Below are 17,643 nucleotides of genomic sequence, written 5' to 3' on the forward strand. Positions count from 1 at the left end.
AGATTTATATAGTTTCCTGAGGATTTTATAATATTATATTTTTCATTTAAACACTAACTCCCTCCTCCCTAACCCTACTCCTGCTTGGAGAGGGCAGGAGTATGTTCTGCTGGACAGAACCACTCCTGAGACCCCCCAGGATCCAAGAGGTGAGTCCAAAGGGTAATAAAACTACAGAGTATCTGTCATACAGATACTAGGTAGTGTATACACTTTGTTTTCAATGCAAGCACATATGAGAACTCTGCTGCTAAGACATATTTAGAACGTCACACCAAGATTGGGGTCCACATCACAGATCCAGCCTGGAAGATACGGTATAAAATTATCTCTGTAGACAGTGAGAGTTTATGCAACACTTATTCCAGTCCTGTGTCTCTATACAGAGTGTGTTTGCGAGAGGCAGGACGGCTGAGAGTGTGGCTCCTCCATCCCCAGCCAGGCAGTCATGTCAGGGGTAGGGAAGGAGGAAGGCTGGGTGTGTGGCTCCTCCATCCCCCCATAATTAAGGTTGGGAAAAAAATAGTAAGTGGTGCACACAGTCCCATCCCTCTGTGACCAGGAAACAAAAGCTCTGGTCTGGACTAGCTGACCTGAGTCCATGGATCTAAAGAGTCCTGCCAGGTTTATATTCTCTAAACACGGGTTAAGGGGTAAAAACCACCAGGGGACGGGTTTTGGGGACATAACTTCTGAAGGGAAGGTTAGGGTTAGAGTTAGAGTAGGCTATGACAGTGTGGGTGTGTCAGATCTTGCAAAAATGGAGGACTTTAGCAGGATGTGATAGCTGCACAAGCTTCCTTCCCGCAAATACCTCACTTCCTTTTTTTTTGTTTTGTTAAAGAAAAATTGGTGTATCTCCAGAACAGACGGCCGTAGAGGCAGTTTTTTGCAATTTCTGCCTCTTTTTGTGTCACTGGAATTGTCATAATGGCAAATGGCCTTCCATTTGCACAATGAAAACATTAATCAGTCATTCCTGAAAGAAATGGAGAAACAAACAAAGGAAAGTCTTCAAATTGGGACAGATGGACAGTAGTTGTCATTCCTTAGTGTTGCAGCTGTAAATTGGTGTTAAATAATTCTTATTCAAGGGCTTAAGGCAAGACTAAAGCCGAATGCGCCAACACGGATAGTCGTAGAAAGACTTTTATTCATTTATATTTGAATGTAGTGGACTGCACGACGGTTATACTGGCCTTTGTGTTGACAGGTATTAGATGGCTCAAAAACAGAAATCAGAGTTTATGATTCCCTTGAAAAGTACACCTTGATTTCTCCACCTGATATGGACATTCTAAGTAGCTATGTAAACAAAATGACTTTCTATGAAAAATATAACACAAATTCATATGTCAGCTGCTTTTAGCCCTGCATTTCAGAACATATGGAGGTTGAAGGAATGGTCTATTTCATATCCAGACCAGTGGAGGCAGAAAGATGGCGTCAACTGTGGTGTATTTGTCTGCACGGTGAGCACCGTTTTGTTAAAGGAACAAAAAAGTACCATTATATAGCCTACAAAATGACATGAAATACATCCCCGTCTAGGAATTGTCAAATTATTTCAAGTATTGCTATTCTTTTGCTGCATGAACTTAATGTTGTACAAACATTAGTAGTCTTTTATTTCATTCACTTCAGGCAGCCGAGCTTGATATGAAAGGGACAGACATGACGAATGAACCTTTGAACCAGGTCCAGTTGGGCCATCTCAGGATGTATCACGCAGCCTGCGTAATTGTTCCGGTTCCGGTTCCTAAGGTGATGTAAAACTCATAAGATACTAGTCGACTGATAATATAGGCATGTTCTGAAAAAAGTGAACTGTTTTTCCTAGGGGAAGAAAGTGCATAAGTTTTTCATGGCAGAGACAATCCATGCCTGCAGTTACTACGACAGCCCTGGAAAGGGGCAGTGAAGGTACACTTGTTAAAACTACACACTAAGTAGCAGATTCACAGCTTGGAGCTGACGTGCACTGTCAGCTGCACATAGTTTACAGGCAGTATTACATCAGGAAGAGAAATATCTGCAAATCTGAGGCTTTGTACAGTTCAACCAAATTGAAAGTGGAGGTTCAATGTAGCATCTGGATCTCAATTGGCATCAGCACACTGCAGCCTGAATCGGGCCCGATGACTGTAGCTGCTGTAGCTGCTCCTTAATTTAGGCCCGTCATGTCCTTTGAAACTGTAGGCCGTTGTATCCACATGTGCAGAAGGAGGACTGGGTGAAGTGCGAGACATGACAGACAATGGCTGGCTGCACAAAGACTGAGCCTGTTATGAGCCCAGTCAGTCAGGCATTTTCACATGTGGGTGTGACCTGCCCGAGCCACGTGACTTCACCAGGTTGACCAACCTTCACCATTCTCTTACTGCTTCAATCAATTGAATTCCTTATTGTACTGCGCTGTATTGCTGCTTTTTCTTTATGTACTTTCCTGTACTTTGACATGCCTCAATAACAAAAGGGGTTGAAGGCCTAATTTCCAAAGAAAAAATAAAGGTTTGCATTGTTCTCATTATTTATAAACAATAAATGTTGAACCCTTTTAAAGGAACTGAAAGACATGCTGGGCAGTGGGCAGAGGAAATCCAGCAGGATGTTCCTTTGGCAAAACCCCGGGGGAAACTGTGCCCTTAAAACAATTTTAAGATTTCTCTTTTTAAGTCTTCATTTTGTCAAAATGTATAAATACACCCGTACTATGTCCAACACATGAATGACCTCATGAACTGAATAAAGCCAATGTTGTCACTGGACTACAGCCTCCTCCCAAACCTTGACTTCATAATTGATGTCATGGCACCAGAGGTATGCTCCAATTTTAGTTAACAAAGACATAATGGTATCCATTCATGTCACAGTTCTGCCATTCCAACAGAATCTGGCTTGCTGTTACTTGATCACCCATAAATATCTGCTAATTTAACATGAATAAATGTGGTGATGTGTCTTCTTCCTTTTTATCTTTTCCTATGATGTCCTGACCTAAAATGTTTTCATTTATGCAGGTGACGATTGAAATGACAAAATGTAATATGAAATTGTCTAACCCAATTGTTCACCAACAGGTATGCTTTGTCTTAAATATTCTGCGTTGTGTTCTGTGTTGCACTGGATAGAAGAAGGGCCCAGATCATGATCAGCTACTGGTAACTTCTTTTAATGAAGACTGGATGGTGGGTTTGTCTGTACAAATCAACTGAAAACATAAGCTCCAGTAAACATGCAGTCTCCTCCACACAGCACACAGGTCTCAAGCTCCTGTTATCAGATAACGTGCAGAAACCAATGTATGCTAGCACTTGGAAACGTGGCGATCTTAAAGTTCACAGAAATTCACTTTACACAGTTTACACAGTTTATATTGAGCCGACACATTGACTGCATGTTCACAGCCTAAAAACTATAATTTATGCATCTATAAAACAATTTACATTACCTAAAAAGCAAAATAAATTTTCAAAAATGACAAGCAAAATAATACAGCTCTCTTAGCTCTCAGCTAATCTGGCTGGAACTGAGAGAAGCACATAGATGATGGCGCAAAGCCTGCGACCTCTGAAAGTGACAGTACAGGTATTAACACTAGTTTGAATACAACAATACAACAATACAATATAGACAAGAAAACACATCTCAAACATAATAAAAGAATATTTATCAGGATTTGGTGATGCGTTTCAGCCCGGGACTGGGTAAGAGAAAACTATGTCACTTTTACCCAAAACAGTGAATACATTTCTATTTGATTTTGTGTACAATATTTGAATGTGTTGTATGTTGTATGCCATTCTTTCCTTTTGAAGGTGTAAATATGCTGGTTCCTGTAGACTACAATGCAGTGAGTAAATGGGTCAGGGTTCCAAAGACCGAGGATGTGTACAACTATGCTGAATTTTTACAAGGAGGTCAATTTAGTTACTGAGAAGATATATTTTAAAAATACAGAATGTAATACACAAAGAAATGATGGCATCATGTTAAACACGAAGATGTAACTTCATTGACCAATTTGTTGATTATTGAGGGGAAATGAACACATTTACTGAGCAGATAAACTGTATAAAGCATTTAAACACCTTTATGTAGCTTAAGTATTAATGAACTTTTTAAGTTTAGTCATGTTCTTAGGGTCTCACTGTTGGTGTACGCTTCACTTGAATTCATGGTATGTTAAAACCGTCAGTGAAGTTATCTTTTCTGTTTTAGTGGCAGCAAAATTCAGTTTACCTTGGAGAAAGAAGTAACAGCATCCAGAATTTCTACATGGTCCTGGACCAAAAGGTCATCCCCTGTTCGACACACACTGGAGTGGCTGCCTTTGATCAGCTCTTCAAGGCACATTTTGCTTTTGCTGTGTCCTATGATGAAGCGTTGTGCAACTTCTACACATTCATCCAGACGACAGTGTATGCCATCGATGTTGGCAGTGTGAGGGAGAGTCCTCGGGTCAAAGAAATCAGAGCAAGAATTCTGATATCTTTTACAGGAAATAATGTTGACATGTTACATTTGCAGGGTGCACCACACAAGTTGTTCAGCATGGTTTGTACCCTGGAAGGACTTTGGGTTTAAACTGTGGAGAACCCGGATGCTCATTTGTTTTCTGCACATACTCTGGGTACAAGTGACACTTATCGCAAGCACGTGGAGACTGTGTTGATTCCATAATGTTGAATCCAGGCCTGTCGAGCTAATGTTGGAGCCTCTGTTTCACACCCAGTAGATGAGGATCCTCCCATGACTGTCACTACGCACATCCCCATTGAAAAAAGGAATACTATACTTGACATGTGCCGCTCTGTTTTTGCTCAAGTACAAGCCTCTGGAGTCCCCGAAAGTACTGTGCAATCTTTAGATGGTTGAATGGAGGAGCTAGTTAATCACATCCATGCTCATGCCAAACAAGCTGTTGTTGAATGTTTGTCATCTGATTCACCATAGAGAAAGTTGAGGATAACAGAGGACATCTATGTCTCGAAATAGTGAAGGCTTTAATAGTTTCCAAAAAGCAAAACCACCGTGGACTGTTCATCGGTGGACAATTTTCCCATACCTGCAAACTAGTTGCTTTTCAGCGAAATTTGCTGATTGTCAAACAAAATATGTCATTTCCGTCATTCAGTAAGATCCAAAGAGTTGTTTTTTTGGGGGACATCAAGGACGGATGGGACAGCTATCTTAACAAAACCAACAGAGCTTGGCAACCGACGGCAACTGACGGCAGTCGATTGCTTACAAGTGTGCATACATATTCCAATATGTTGGAATACACATTGATAATGAAGTGGACTGGGCTAAAAACACTGACGCCCCCTCTACAGGAAGGGCCAGAGTCGCCTCTATTTTCTGAGGTCCTTCAACATCTGCAGGACTGTACTGTGGTAGCCAGTGCTATCCTGTATGCTGTGGTGTGCTGGGGCAGCAGGCTTAGGGCAGCTGACACCAACAGACTGAACAGACTGATGCACTGAGCCAGTGAAGCTGGACCATCTGACGGAGGTGAGACAGGAGCCAATGAAGGACACAGAGAAGAGTGGTGAAGGGACAACAAACTGAGATACAGGAGCCGCAGGAAATGTTTCTATGACTTTAACTGAGCTGTCGGTCTTCATGAAGAAACACGAGTTGGAGCTTCAGCTGAGAACAGAGAAGGAGAAGGAAGAGGCTGCCATCACTGAGGAGCTGCTGAAGATCACTGAGGACACACACGAGCTGCCAGGCCTGCGTGGCTTTGATTCCCCTTTCCATCACACCACTGGTTGTCACGCACAAGACAAGATGCTCTTTAACACCCAGCCCGGAGGCCCTGTCCGGGACCATGTTATATCAACAGCACAACAGCACAAGCAGAGAACACTGCGAGCACCAGCGGTGTTGGCAGTGAACGAGGAGGTGGGGGAGTGGGAGGGGACAGCAGGAGTTCGGTCCTCGGCCTGGAAGAGCCCTGGTCCTTCCAGTCCAATTGATCCCCACCTGCACCGGAGCCCCTCTGTCCCAGATGATGAGGTCGCTGAGTTGGGGGTCTTCTTCCCAAGGCCTTGCAGCAAGAATCCAGCCCCTGTACCCTACGAGTCCTTTTTCAAGCTGCTTCTGCCCAGGGCAGCCTCACTCTTTGTGGGGCAGAAGACTTCAGAGGCAGTGCACAAGGCATTAAGCTGTTGTAGCGAGAAGAGCGGTTGGAGGATGGAGAAGAGGAAGGGGTAGTGTCAGATCACCTGGTTCAGCAGGGGAGCGAGTTCTGAAGAGGTTACCTTTGCCAAGTAAGTCAGCTGACGCACTTTGGAGGGTTATATATATATTATATATTATTATATACAGTATATAAACATATATACATGAATGAATAAATCATGTTCAGCATCAAAATCTCCATCGATGCCTGTTAGTCTTTCATATATGATTTTAATAATGTCACGGGTTACTGCTTCACATGCGTCAATGTTTCTCCTCAAGTCAGCAGATGGTGCCATGTGACTTCTTATTTCAGTGTAAAGTCTCAAAATGTCCGCAAGAGATGACGTGTGATTCCGTCATGTCTGACTTAAGTTTGTCTCTTGCCTCACATGCTTGCACTTTCCACTGCTCATACAAGCTGATCAGCCTTTTTTCCCTTTTGCTTACGTCCTCTTTCTGATAAGCAAACATTTTTTCTGTTGGAATCTTCGGATTCACAGAGCGGCGAGGTTCATCTGCGGTGCTCTGGACTTTACACTGTAATTCTGTCAACATCTTTTCTCGACATGAAATTATTTGCTGTATATCTTGTCTTGCATTTTGAAGCAATCCTTTATGATCCTGAACAATCTGTTCATGAATGTCTTTCAGGCTCACAGATGAAGCCTGTGCACCTTCCATATTTCTTTACCGTTCCAGTTTTCAGACCAACTCCTGCCACCTGCTGTCCGTCATGGGTATGAATCTTGAAGAGCCGACATCTAACAGCATGTTGTGCCAATTGAAATTAATAAAGCTTTACTGGTGGTGGTCTGAAGTATTTTATTCCTTTTTGCCTTCAATTCGACCAACAACAACAACAACAACGTAAGAGCTGAAACAAAAACAAACAGAAAACATTAGTCCACATCTGCTCAACAGGAAGAATCAAAAATAAAAATAAAATATCCCAAAATACACAGTAAAAGAAAAACCATATTGCAATACACTGATGTCCTTAGTATCTATTATCCCCAACCGTTACTGCTGTCACGGATCTTCAGCAACTGGCTCCATGATGACCTTCTGACCTTCGGTAATGAACTTTGACCTGCAGACATTAAGTTCCTCCTGTTTCCTCTGCTGTTAGCAGCACATTCATTCTGAATTATTATCATATTATCGATCATATGGCATTTTGGTGCTCAAAGGTCAAAGGTCAAGGTGATGTCACAAAATGCTTTAGCACCGTACCCAAGACTTCCTACGGCAGTTATGACCACGTTTCACGTAAATGGTTATTATTTGGTATTATTCTGGATAAACATGAATGTAATCTCAAGTCTGAGCGGCGGAGGAGCACAAACATGAGGGAGTCATTCTATTTTACTGATAAACACAGCAGAAGATTAAAAGATATCAGTAAGTAAAGGACTATGATGGAGGTGAGAACCAGCCTCAGAGCACAATATTGGCAAGAACGCCAGGTGAATGGACACCATGTAATGTGGAGTTGTGATACTTAAGAAATTGGTTACGAACAAACACACAAACACACTGTGAGGTATGTCACAGCAGAGAAAAAGGAAAGGAAAAAGGGGACACATACTTTAGAGGAGGCCTTTATCGTCAGTAGACAGATGGATCTTTGATGAGTTCCCATAACCAAAATCATTGGTGACCACGCACTAATAAACTTCTCCATATGTGGCCCTGAAACTGTAAAGGTGCCCTTCAGATACATTCATAGGTCCATCTGTGCTCTCCTTGTACCAGGTGAAGTGGCTGACGGGGGGCTTGGCTCTGCTGGAGCAGCTCAGGTTCCTGACGCTGATGGACTGATGCACACTGAGGAGTTGTTGGGAGCATCTGGTGAAAATGGAACAAAGATAAGAGGAGAGAGAAGAGAAGCATCTGCATAACATCATGGAGGAAAAAAAGCTGACACCTCACAAATCCTTGTGTGCTGACAAGAAGCACCAAGAAAAAAATTGGCCAGAGTCCTTACCAAGGTTTGCATCACAGCAATTTCAACTTGAGAAGAAATTGCAACTGTTGCTGCTGATAAACCAACAGTGATTATTTAGTTTGACAGTAAAGAAGACGATCACTGAGTTTGTTGTCTGGGCTGAATCTCAGATGATGCAGAAAATGATAAGCCTTTCTTAAAACAAAAACCCTGTGCACATGTAAATGAAGTGTCATGGTTAACAACATGTGAGTAAAATAACCATCATGTGTCATGCTGGACTCAGAGCTGTTCTCTGTCTTTGAAAAGGGAATGTGGAACTGTCACTGACTAATCTCTTTTTGCATGTCACTAGTTTTCTCATGAGAAAGTATTCAGAGTACAGGAACTTCCTTCCTTTCAGATAGAACACACAAGAAGTGGCTTTTTTTTCCTTCCTAATCGCACAACCCAAAAACATATCAACTAAAACTAAACTAAAACTTTTCTACAAGCACAAGCTCCTGTTTGTTTTTGTGCTTGGTTGTTGTTGGTTGTTTTTCTGCATGCAACTGGCCTAAAATCCAGGAGCAGAGAATTCCACCTGGATGGAGGCAGGCAGCAGAGAGAACTAAGGAGTGAAATGAGAAAGATGAGGGGTTTTTTTCCATTTCTTGACTAGCTTTGTTAATGAACACCAATGGGACGCCACTGTGATGCGGCAGGGGGAGGCCTCAGAACGGGAGAGAATTACCCATCTAACACGGGGAAATGCTTAAAATGGTTTGCAGACCCTGATTTCTCTGCTTTGTGTTCCAGTAGATGAGTGCAGAAAGGCAGTGTACGTTAGGGCTGGATGTCATGGTAAAGGAAACAGAGAGAAATCATGAGCGAGGAGGGACTGCAGCATTATGAATATTTCAGGCTACTTCTCAGCACCCGGCTGTGCTCTCATTGCACGCCGCTATTATCAGTTCCAGCCTGCTATAGTGTATTTTTCTCTGCCATTGTAAGAGATTTATTATGTAGTTAGAGGTATTTGATGATTCAGCTTTAGCAGCAGTAAATTGGACTCTCTACTACTAAAGTTATATTTCAATCTGGCAGTGAAGTGCTTTGTAGGGATGCCTCCCTGTTGAGTGGTTATTACCGGACTGAACGAGTGGAGCTTTTTTGTTTTATTCTTTTTTTATTTTTTGCAATGCAACAGGTTCATAATGTATGCATATGAATTCATATCCATGAACCGTACAATCAGTGCAATTCAAACGTGTTAACGTCGGGCCTTCATTTCCTTCTCTCGGCCTCTTTTTCTAGACTGCCAATGGTCGTCAGGCGTTTTTCTTGGCAAGTGTGACTGAGCTTGCCTCTTGGTCTCGGTGCTGTAAGACGGAGGTGTAATGTGGCGTTGGCGTTTGTGTGGCCTTCCATAGGGAGCAGAATAATGGCGGTCAAAGGCAGACTTGATATTTTTGGATGGATGAGATGTTTTGTTTACATCCTCATCTTTATGATGGAGCTTTCTTTTTGCCCCTGACCTATCTGAATGTGTCGTCTGGTTAGCGGAGCAGGGGTGTTGGCTGACGTGTTTGAGCCGGACAAGGCCAGCGGTGCTACAGCGGGGCTGCCGTGGTGATGGACAGATTTACCTGTTTTGTTGCAGAAGGCCTCCATCGTTTTAAAGCAAGACCTGTAATCCGTTTAGCAGCGTGGAGATGGAGCATGCCTTTCAGCATGTCCACAAACATCAACACATCAGCCATTTCTGCAGCTTTATCTGCATTATTATCAGTCTTGATGAGGCGGAGCTAAAACATGAACACACAACAATGGACTGAGGTTTTCCTCAGGACCGAGGGTAACTTCTCTGAGCTGAAGAAATAAGTTCAAGCTCAAAGTGTACATAGAAAAAGACGAAAAAGAACACCTACATGCAGGATGCTATCCAGAGAGGTCAGCTTTAACCTTCTGCTATCCTGGGACTGAATCTTTGTGTCTTTGTATACCTGTTCTTGTGTCTAATAGTATATTTGTTAGCAATGACATTCTGAGCACATCAGGCTTGGACAAACACCAACACAGAGCATAAACATGAGAACAAGAAGGAAGCACATTTTGAGTAGGTACCTTAAGTTTCCAAAAAGAAGAGGCACATTGACGGCTTCTTTGGAAAAAGCGTGTGAGCAGATGATCCGGCGGCTGACCCTGCGTCTCCACGATGTACCTCATCTGTAAATACAACACATAAAGTAAGGGCTGGGAGCTTTTGATGAATTCTTTATGGATTCTTTTTCTATCCTATCTTCAGGCACATTAACTCTTATCAGATATATATATATATGTGTGTAAAAAAATAAAAAAACAGATTTTTAAGAATCGCTGAAGTGCTGCTTACTACATCATATGATGAATTGCCAGGATAGAGCAGAGTGCCGATGTACAGAGCAGCAGCGATGCAGCCCAGAGACCACATATCTATGGCCTCTGTAAATGGGAGCCCCAAAATAATCTCTGGAGATCTGAGAGAGGACAAGAACCCAGAATCATACAGTTATGAAAGCTACTGCCAATATTTTGGAGCACAATGAATTCTGCTGGCTTAACACCCTCATAAAGACATTGACAGTTAGTGTTAATGGATAGTGGGACAACGCTAAGAGATCAGCTATGATTGCAGTTACTCACCGGTATGGACGGCTCTGAATGTATGAGCACACCTTGGCTTTTGAAACCTCGCATGCCAGGCCAAAGTCAATCACTTTGACTCTGTATGGCTGCTGAATATGGTTGACCAACATCACATTTTCCAACTTGAGGTCTGCGTGTATTAATCTAATACTCTTCAAGTGTTCAAGTGCGTTGGCAAGCTGAAAAGTCATGAATATCACACATTTAACATTTATTTCAACTATTTATCAGCATTTTTCAATGTTTATACTGTTTACATCATAACACATTAGGGTTCTTGCCTGCTTGATGATGGGTCTGATCTCACTCAGAAAAAGGGGTCGAAAGAACCTTTCTTTCATGAAATCAAAGAGGCTTTTGTCCAGGAGTTCAAACTCAAGGCAAATGTAGCCATTGTTATTGAAAACCTGGTACCATTGAACAATGTCGCATTTGTCCGCGTTCAGTGATTTCAGCTTCTCAAGTATGACCACCTGTGGAGGTACGTCTGGTCAGGCAGATTCTAAATGAGCTTTGCAGCTAAGAACACAGCTGAATGAACCAAAATCTAAAGGATGACCATACAGCACAAGTCTAACTTTGATCGTCACGTAGAGCTTACGTACCTCCGCATTTGCCTTCTCAGCTTGGTCGTTCCTTTTCTTCACCATTTTGATGGCGACCGTCTTCGAGTCATCCATCCTTGTGCATTTTGCCACTTTTCCAAAGGTGCCCTCTCCCAAAATGGACTGCACCTGGTATCGGCAGGATTTGGAGCTGAGCCAGCCCCCTTCAACTAACTTGCCCTCCTGGACACATGGAGTGGGGGACGTCTTTGATGCCATCACAAGCTGAAAACAGGATGGATGTGGACACAATATTGTGTCACAATGTAAGAAATAGCATTCCCGTCAGAGGAATACTGTATAGGCATAGGAATACTCTACTGTCTAACTCTAAACTGTCTAACCCTAACCCTACGTTGAATCAAATGTTGTGAGGAAAAGTATCAATTCTAAGATAAGTTGGCAAACTGAACATACTTACCAATCACAGGATTTGATGTTAGAGGAAAATTCCAGTGCTGTCAAAAAAACGTCCAACGTAGAAAGATGGGTTAAAATGGAAAGGCAATCCAAAATCCAAATATGAAACGCTGGCTGTTGAAATGTGTCGTCACTGTCTGATGCACACACCGACTGTGGAGCTTGTTATTGTGCCTTGAAGTTGGTCATTCTGCTCTATGACATCATTTGCCTTTGATGTAACATTCCGAACAAAGATTCTGATGAAAACTAAACTGTGGAGTAAAGATCAACATGGTACATATGACATAAATATGTGCACTAAAAAAAAAAAAAAATGTTGGCTAAAAAAAGTTACGAGGAATCATTTCAAGGGCATCTTTACAATCTATTGACAATCTTTTCCATTTGCTGATCTTCACTTTTCATCATGCAGATGCAGAGCAAGTAGGTTGGTTTGCAGTTCCCTTTTCCTTCATATCCCAGATACTCTGAGCACATCTTTGCAACGACAGCAGCCTTATCAACACTGTTCACTTTGATTAGGTGCTTTATTCTCATGTTAAGAAGTGTGGGACCTTCTAACTCAAGATACTAGTGGACTTGCTCAATTTGAGGAATTTGATTGGACAGGATGCTGCTTAGTGTGGTGTTGGACCAGATGCCGTCCCGCTGCGCCACAACTGCCCAGTGCAGCGACCAATACAGAAAGCCACTCAGGACAGGTGCAAAAGGCATCCACACATGAGCATAGGTTAAACTTTTGGAGTATGCCTCCTCCAGAGAAGTGTCTTTTCAAACAACGATAACAATAAAAAGAAACTAGTAACACATGCTAACCTTAAAATAATATGTATGGTAGGGAGAGAGGAGGGAAGGTAGAGAACAAGTGAGCAAGGGAGGGGAGGTGGTAAATGGGAGGAGCTAGGGAGGGCAGAATAATCTAGGTTTCTTACAAAGGAGGCCTTGAGGAAGGTGGATGGATCATCAGCGACAACGACAGAAAGCCCCCTGAGGATGAGGCATCTGACTTCTGTCACACCCGAAGCCTGGTGGATTGAGGGAGCAAAGAGGATATCACACACCAGATTTTCACCAGAGGGACTCCATAGAATACAGAATATGAGACAAACCTACAGGCCTACCGTGTGTTCAGTGAAGAGAGCCAACGTTGACATATCTGGGTGATGGCAGGCTTGTCCTTCACAACTTCATTCCTTCGGAGAGCGAAAGTCAGATCCATCCTCTGCTTGATGACGGCTCCATTTGGGGTTTTCTTTTTCATTTCGTCCACCAAGAGCTGTCAAATATTTTCAAGGCTGAAGTCATTTTCAGAATTTCAGTTTCTACATATGAAATAGCTCTGTCCACTGACGACGTCTTTCATGAGAGGAGTCAGAGAGGATGTCCGTGTCCGCCTGGCTGAGCGTGTGGCTTCATTCTTTACTTGATGTCGGGACAGGCACCTCCACAAGAGAAAACAATGGAATGATTTTAAGGGAATGTCGCTCAGGCAGCTCTGATATCTCTGTCAGACTGCACAGTTCGTTGTCGAAGTTAGGATCTTTAAACTGAAAGCTGAAGTCATAGTTTATCTGAAGAACAGCTTTAAGGGAGTCAATCAAAAGGTCAACTGCATCAGGCTCACTTTCTTTAAGTCTGCTTCAGCGATGGGAACTCTAACTAACCCACCGCTGCCAAACTACTGACTGAACACCCAGATGCATTCATGTTATATATTTTATTCCCTATGTGTAATGCTGCTGTTACACTGCAATTTCCCAGTCTGGGATAAATAAAGTATCTATCTATCTATCTATCTATCTATCTATCTATCTATCTATCTATCTATCTATCTATCTATCTATCTATCTATCTATATACACATATACACGGACTGATCTGTGGCAACTTACCGTTCAGTTTAATAATTAGATGTTTACTGTAAAATGTAACAGTATCCATAACTAAATCTACTTAAGAAAACAGAGTTTGTACTTGGTTACATTCCACCACAGCTTTTCCAAGGGTCCATGAATGCAACAACCCAGTGGATTAAGGCTGCACACCCTGTGGTGTAGCAGCAATTAAGCCTTGCAGTCCCTCTGGTAAGTGCACCATATTATTTTTTAGGAATTACCTTCATGTAACAATTCATGAGCAGTTTTTGTTACTCTTAATGAGAAATGTAGCTCCTTTATATGTACACTTTATTGTGTTTTATGAAGTGAGCTAACCTGCACTCTTTGATTTTCTGCTTTAAGTGTGAGACAGATGACTGACTGTGTTTTATCAACCCGTGTACCAGATGCAGAGAATTATTGGCGGCTTTTGCCAAAGTTTAATTATTTAGTTGTCGCTTTCTACATCAACATGTATATTGAAATCTCCCAGAATAATGATTTTATCTGTACTGAGTACTAACTCTGATATAAACTCAGAAAACTCTGATAGGAATTCTGAGTACGGACCAGGTGGACGGTATACTGTAACTAACAGAACTGGTTTTTCATCTTTCCAGTCTGAGTGGGAAAGACTAAGAGTGAGGCTTTCAAAAGACCTGCAGCCAGATTTTGTTCTGGGGTTGATTAATAGGCCTGACTGAAATATTGCAGCCACCCCCCCTCCTCGACCTGTGGTACAGGGATATGAAAGTTAACATGGGGGGTGTAGCTTCATTAATGCTAACATACTCATCCTGCTGCAGCCACGTTTCAGTTATACAAAATAAATCAATATGGTGATCAGCTATGAGATCGTTAACTAGTAGAGATTTTGATGATAATGATCGAATGTTCAACAGTCCACATTTGATCACAGTGTTATTTGAGACTGACTTTGTGGCTGTTTTCATTTCAGTTAGGTTTTTGTTTTTAGCTCCTGTTCTGTTTAATTTGGGTTTATTAACCTTTCTAAATTTAGGTGGTCGGGGGACAGACACAGTTTCTATAGACCTAAACATAGACAGAGACTCTATTCTATTCTAAGCAGGTGACCGCTCTGACTGAGGCGCAGAGGAGCGTGTTAAACTGCAGCTCTGCCTCCTGGTCTCTGATCGGGATTGTCAGGGTTTTGGATTTCTAATAAAATCGGCCATATTTCTAGAAATGAGAGCGGCCCCGTCCACGGTGGGATGGACACCATCTCTCCTAATTAGACCAGGTCTCCCCCAGAAAGACTTCCAGTTATCTATGTAGCCCACGTTGTTTTCTGGACACCACCTCGACAGCCAGCGGTTAAATGACGACATGCGGCTGTACACGTCATCACTGGTCCGATTGGGGAGGGGGCCGGAGAAAACTACAGTGTCCAACATCGTTTTAGCAAAAGTACACACCGATTCCACATTAATTTTTGTGACTTTTGTGACTGGCGAAGTCGGGTGTCGTTACTGCCGACGTGAATTACAATATTATCATATTTACATTTACCTTTAGCCAGCAGTTTCAGATAAGACTGGATGTCGCCTGCTCTGGCCCCCAGGATACACTTCACTGTGGCCCCCAGGATACACTTCACTGTGGCCCCCGGGATACACTTCACTGTGGCCCCCAGGATACACTTCACTATGGCCCCCAGGATACACTTCACTATGGCCCCCAGGATACACTTCACTATGGCCCCCAGGATACACTTCACTGTGGCCCCCTGGATACACTTCACTGTGGCCCCCAGGATACACTTCACTATGGCCCCCAGGATACACTTCACTGTGGCCCCCAGGATACACTTCACTATGGCCGCCGGTGTCGCTAACTTCACGTTCCTCAGAATAGAATCACCTTCACTGGAGTCGGCTTTCCAGCGGGTGTGTCGCTGAGAGGGGAGAACCTGTTGGAGGTGAACCGGGGGCTGCTGCCTACGACTATGCCTCTTGTCTCGGACAGTCACCCAGCCGCCCTGACTAGATCCCGGCTGCTCGGGAGCCACTGGGGGGGAGGAAACTATCTCAGCTGCCGTATGAGCTCGTCTAGGTTGGCCCTTTGAAGAAAGGGGAGATATTGACTTTTAAGCCTCGTGTTGGTGTGAAAATAATTTGCTGTCGGATTAATCGAGTGACTTAGGAAATAGTAGCAGAAGAACAGTGGAAACAACACACGAGATGACACGGAGCACAGCAGAGAGCACAACCGCCAGTGGCCGGAAATGACGCAACACGCTTACCGTGTATTGGTGCCACGCTTGCCAACCATTTGAAAACTAATTTGAATGAAAAATTCAGCGGCTTGGAAAAAGTGAACTCCCTGTCTGTGGCCACCATCTTGGATCCACGGTTTAAACAGGCTGGCTTTACTAATCAAAGCAATGCGCAGAGCAATCCTTCGCTGCAGGATTAAACAGACCACATCTGCCAGTGCTGGTGAAGACAATTACAACTTGTGGGCTTTACTGGACAACTATGTAGAGTCTCAGCACCGCACCAGCAGTGGAGATCCAGAGGTACGCATGTTGATTACTGTTGAAACATCAGTTGTTTTATTCAGTCATTCATTGTCTTACTGTCTGTGTCAGAGATATTTGAAAGAACAAATTCTGACAAGAGCAGAGGATCCCCTGAAGTACTGAGTGGCACAAAAGACTTTATATCCTTCACTGTGGAAACTTGCATGCAAGTACTGCAACTGTGAGGTCTTAAAGGCACATTTACTGTGCATTGTTATGAATACAGTTAGACCTGGAGTTCATTTGTCTCAAATCAGAAAGATGACTGGTTACAAAGGCTCAGGGGCCTGGGTTTTCTTAGGTTTCCATTGTCTTATCTGAAAAAGTCATGGATGAACAACATTTGTGATACATATTCACAGGACCTATCTATTAACCCTCCGGTCGTGTTCACCTCCCGGCCCTTACTTTAGTGTTCCCGGTCAAAATTGACCGGTCTGTTTTAACTGCTCTGAAATTAGCACAAAAACCATTTTTCACCACCAAATTTTTATTCAACATTCTTTAGCCGTGAACAATGTCTCAAAGTAGTGTTTAACATGAATTTATAGAATTAGACATAAAATAACCGCAGTGAAAATACAAATAGGCACTGAAAATGTATTACAAAATGAACATGTAATGTAAAAACTAAATGGAAAACCAAAGCCCAAACTGACCTAAACATCAAAGGCTTGTTAAAATTATTTGCATTGAAATAGGGATTTGAGATCCGTCCGATCACAAATAGTACCTGGAGACACATTTAATTGCAGGTGTGAACTGAAGTTCTTTGTCATTTGAGACAGCCACTGAACTGAGCCTGTGTCTCTGGTCAGACAATTCTCTTTAAATCTCACCTGTCCATCTTTACAGCAAAGGTTACGCAGTGTGGAAGATTCCTGACAAGTGACTGCACTGCATCTTAGTCTTGAGCTCGTTGAGCAGGCTGACAATTTAACGCTGTATGTCAACACAGTAGGCCCTTATCATAATCCTCAGGAGACATATCACTACTACACCCTGCCTGTTTGCAGGCCAGAGAAGGTCAGTCTGCTGTAATAGCATTAGGTGCTGTTTTGACTTCCCCATCTCATCAGTTGTGCTGCTTTCAAATAAGTCCTACACTGGCACTTCTTCAGGTACACCACAAGTCCTTGAGTTTAGGAGAAGTGCTGGAAGGTGACAGGATGGCAGAGTCATTGTATCACATCCGGTTCAGGGAGAATGTGGAGAAAAAAACCCTGTCAGAGAAACAGGTTTGAGGACATTTGAACTAAACTCATTACACACGGCTCTTTTATAAGAATGAAGTAACCTGATTTTAAATTGGCTGTACTGTTTGTCATCAGTCTACATTTTGAAAAAGGGAAATTGAGTCTTAAAAAAGTAGGAATGTGATCCATGGTATGT

General features: G+C 42.7%; 1 protein-coding gene across 1 annotated transcript; it reads right to left on the reverse strand.

The window, feature by feature from the left end:
• Positions 1-7,856: 7,856 nt before the first annotated feature.
• Positions 7,857-12,986, reverse strand: LOC115038358 (homeodomain-interacting protein kinase 1-like). Its single transcript, XM_029497217.1, has 8 exons — positions 12,954-12,986; positions 12,765-12,857; positions 11,410-11,634; positions 11,086-11,277; positions 10,802-10,983; positions 10,512-10,635; positions 10,341-10,345; positions 7,857-8,037 (listed from the first exon to the last, which is right to left on the reverse strand). Exons 1-8 carry the CDS (start codon positions 12,984-12,986, stop codon positions 7,857-7,859), a joined length of 1,035 nt encoding a protein of 344 aa, XP_029353077.1.
• Positions 12,987-17,643: the final 4,657 nt, after the last annotated feature.

Source organism: Echeneis naucrates, unplaced genomic scaffold (genome assembly GCF_900963305.1).
Source record: "Echeneis naucrates unplaced genomic scaffold, fEcheNa1.1, whole genome shotgun sequence".
NCBI lineage: Eukaryota > Metazoa > Chordata > Actinopteri > Carangiformes > Echeneidae > Echeneis > Echeneis naucrates.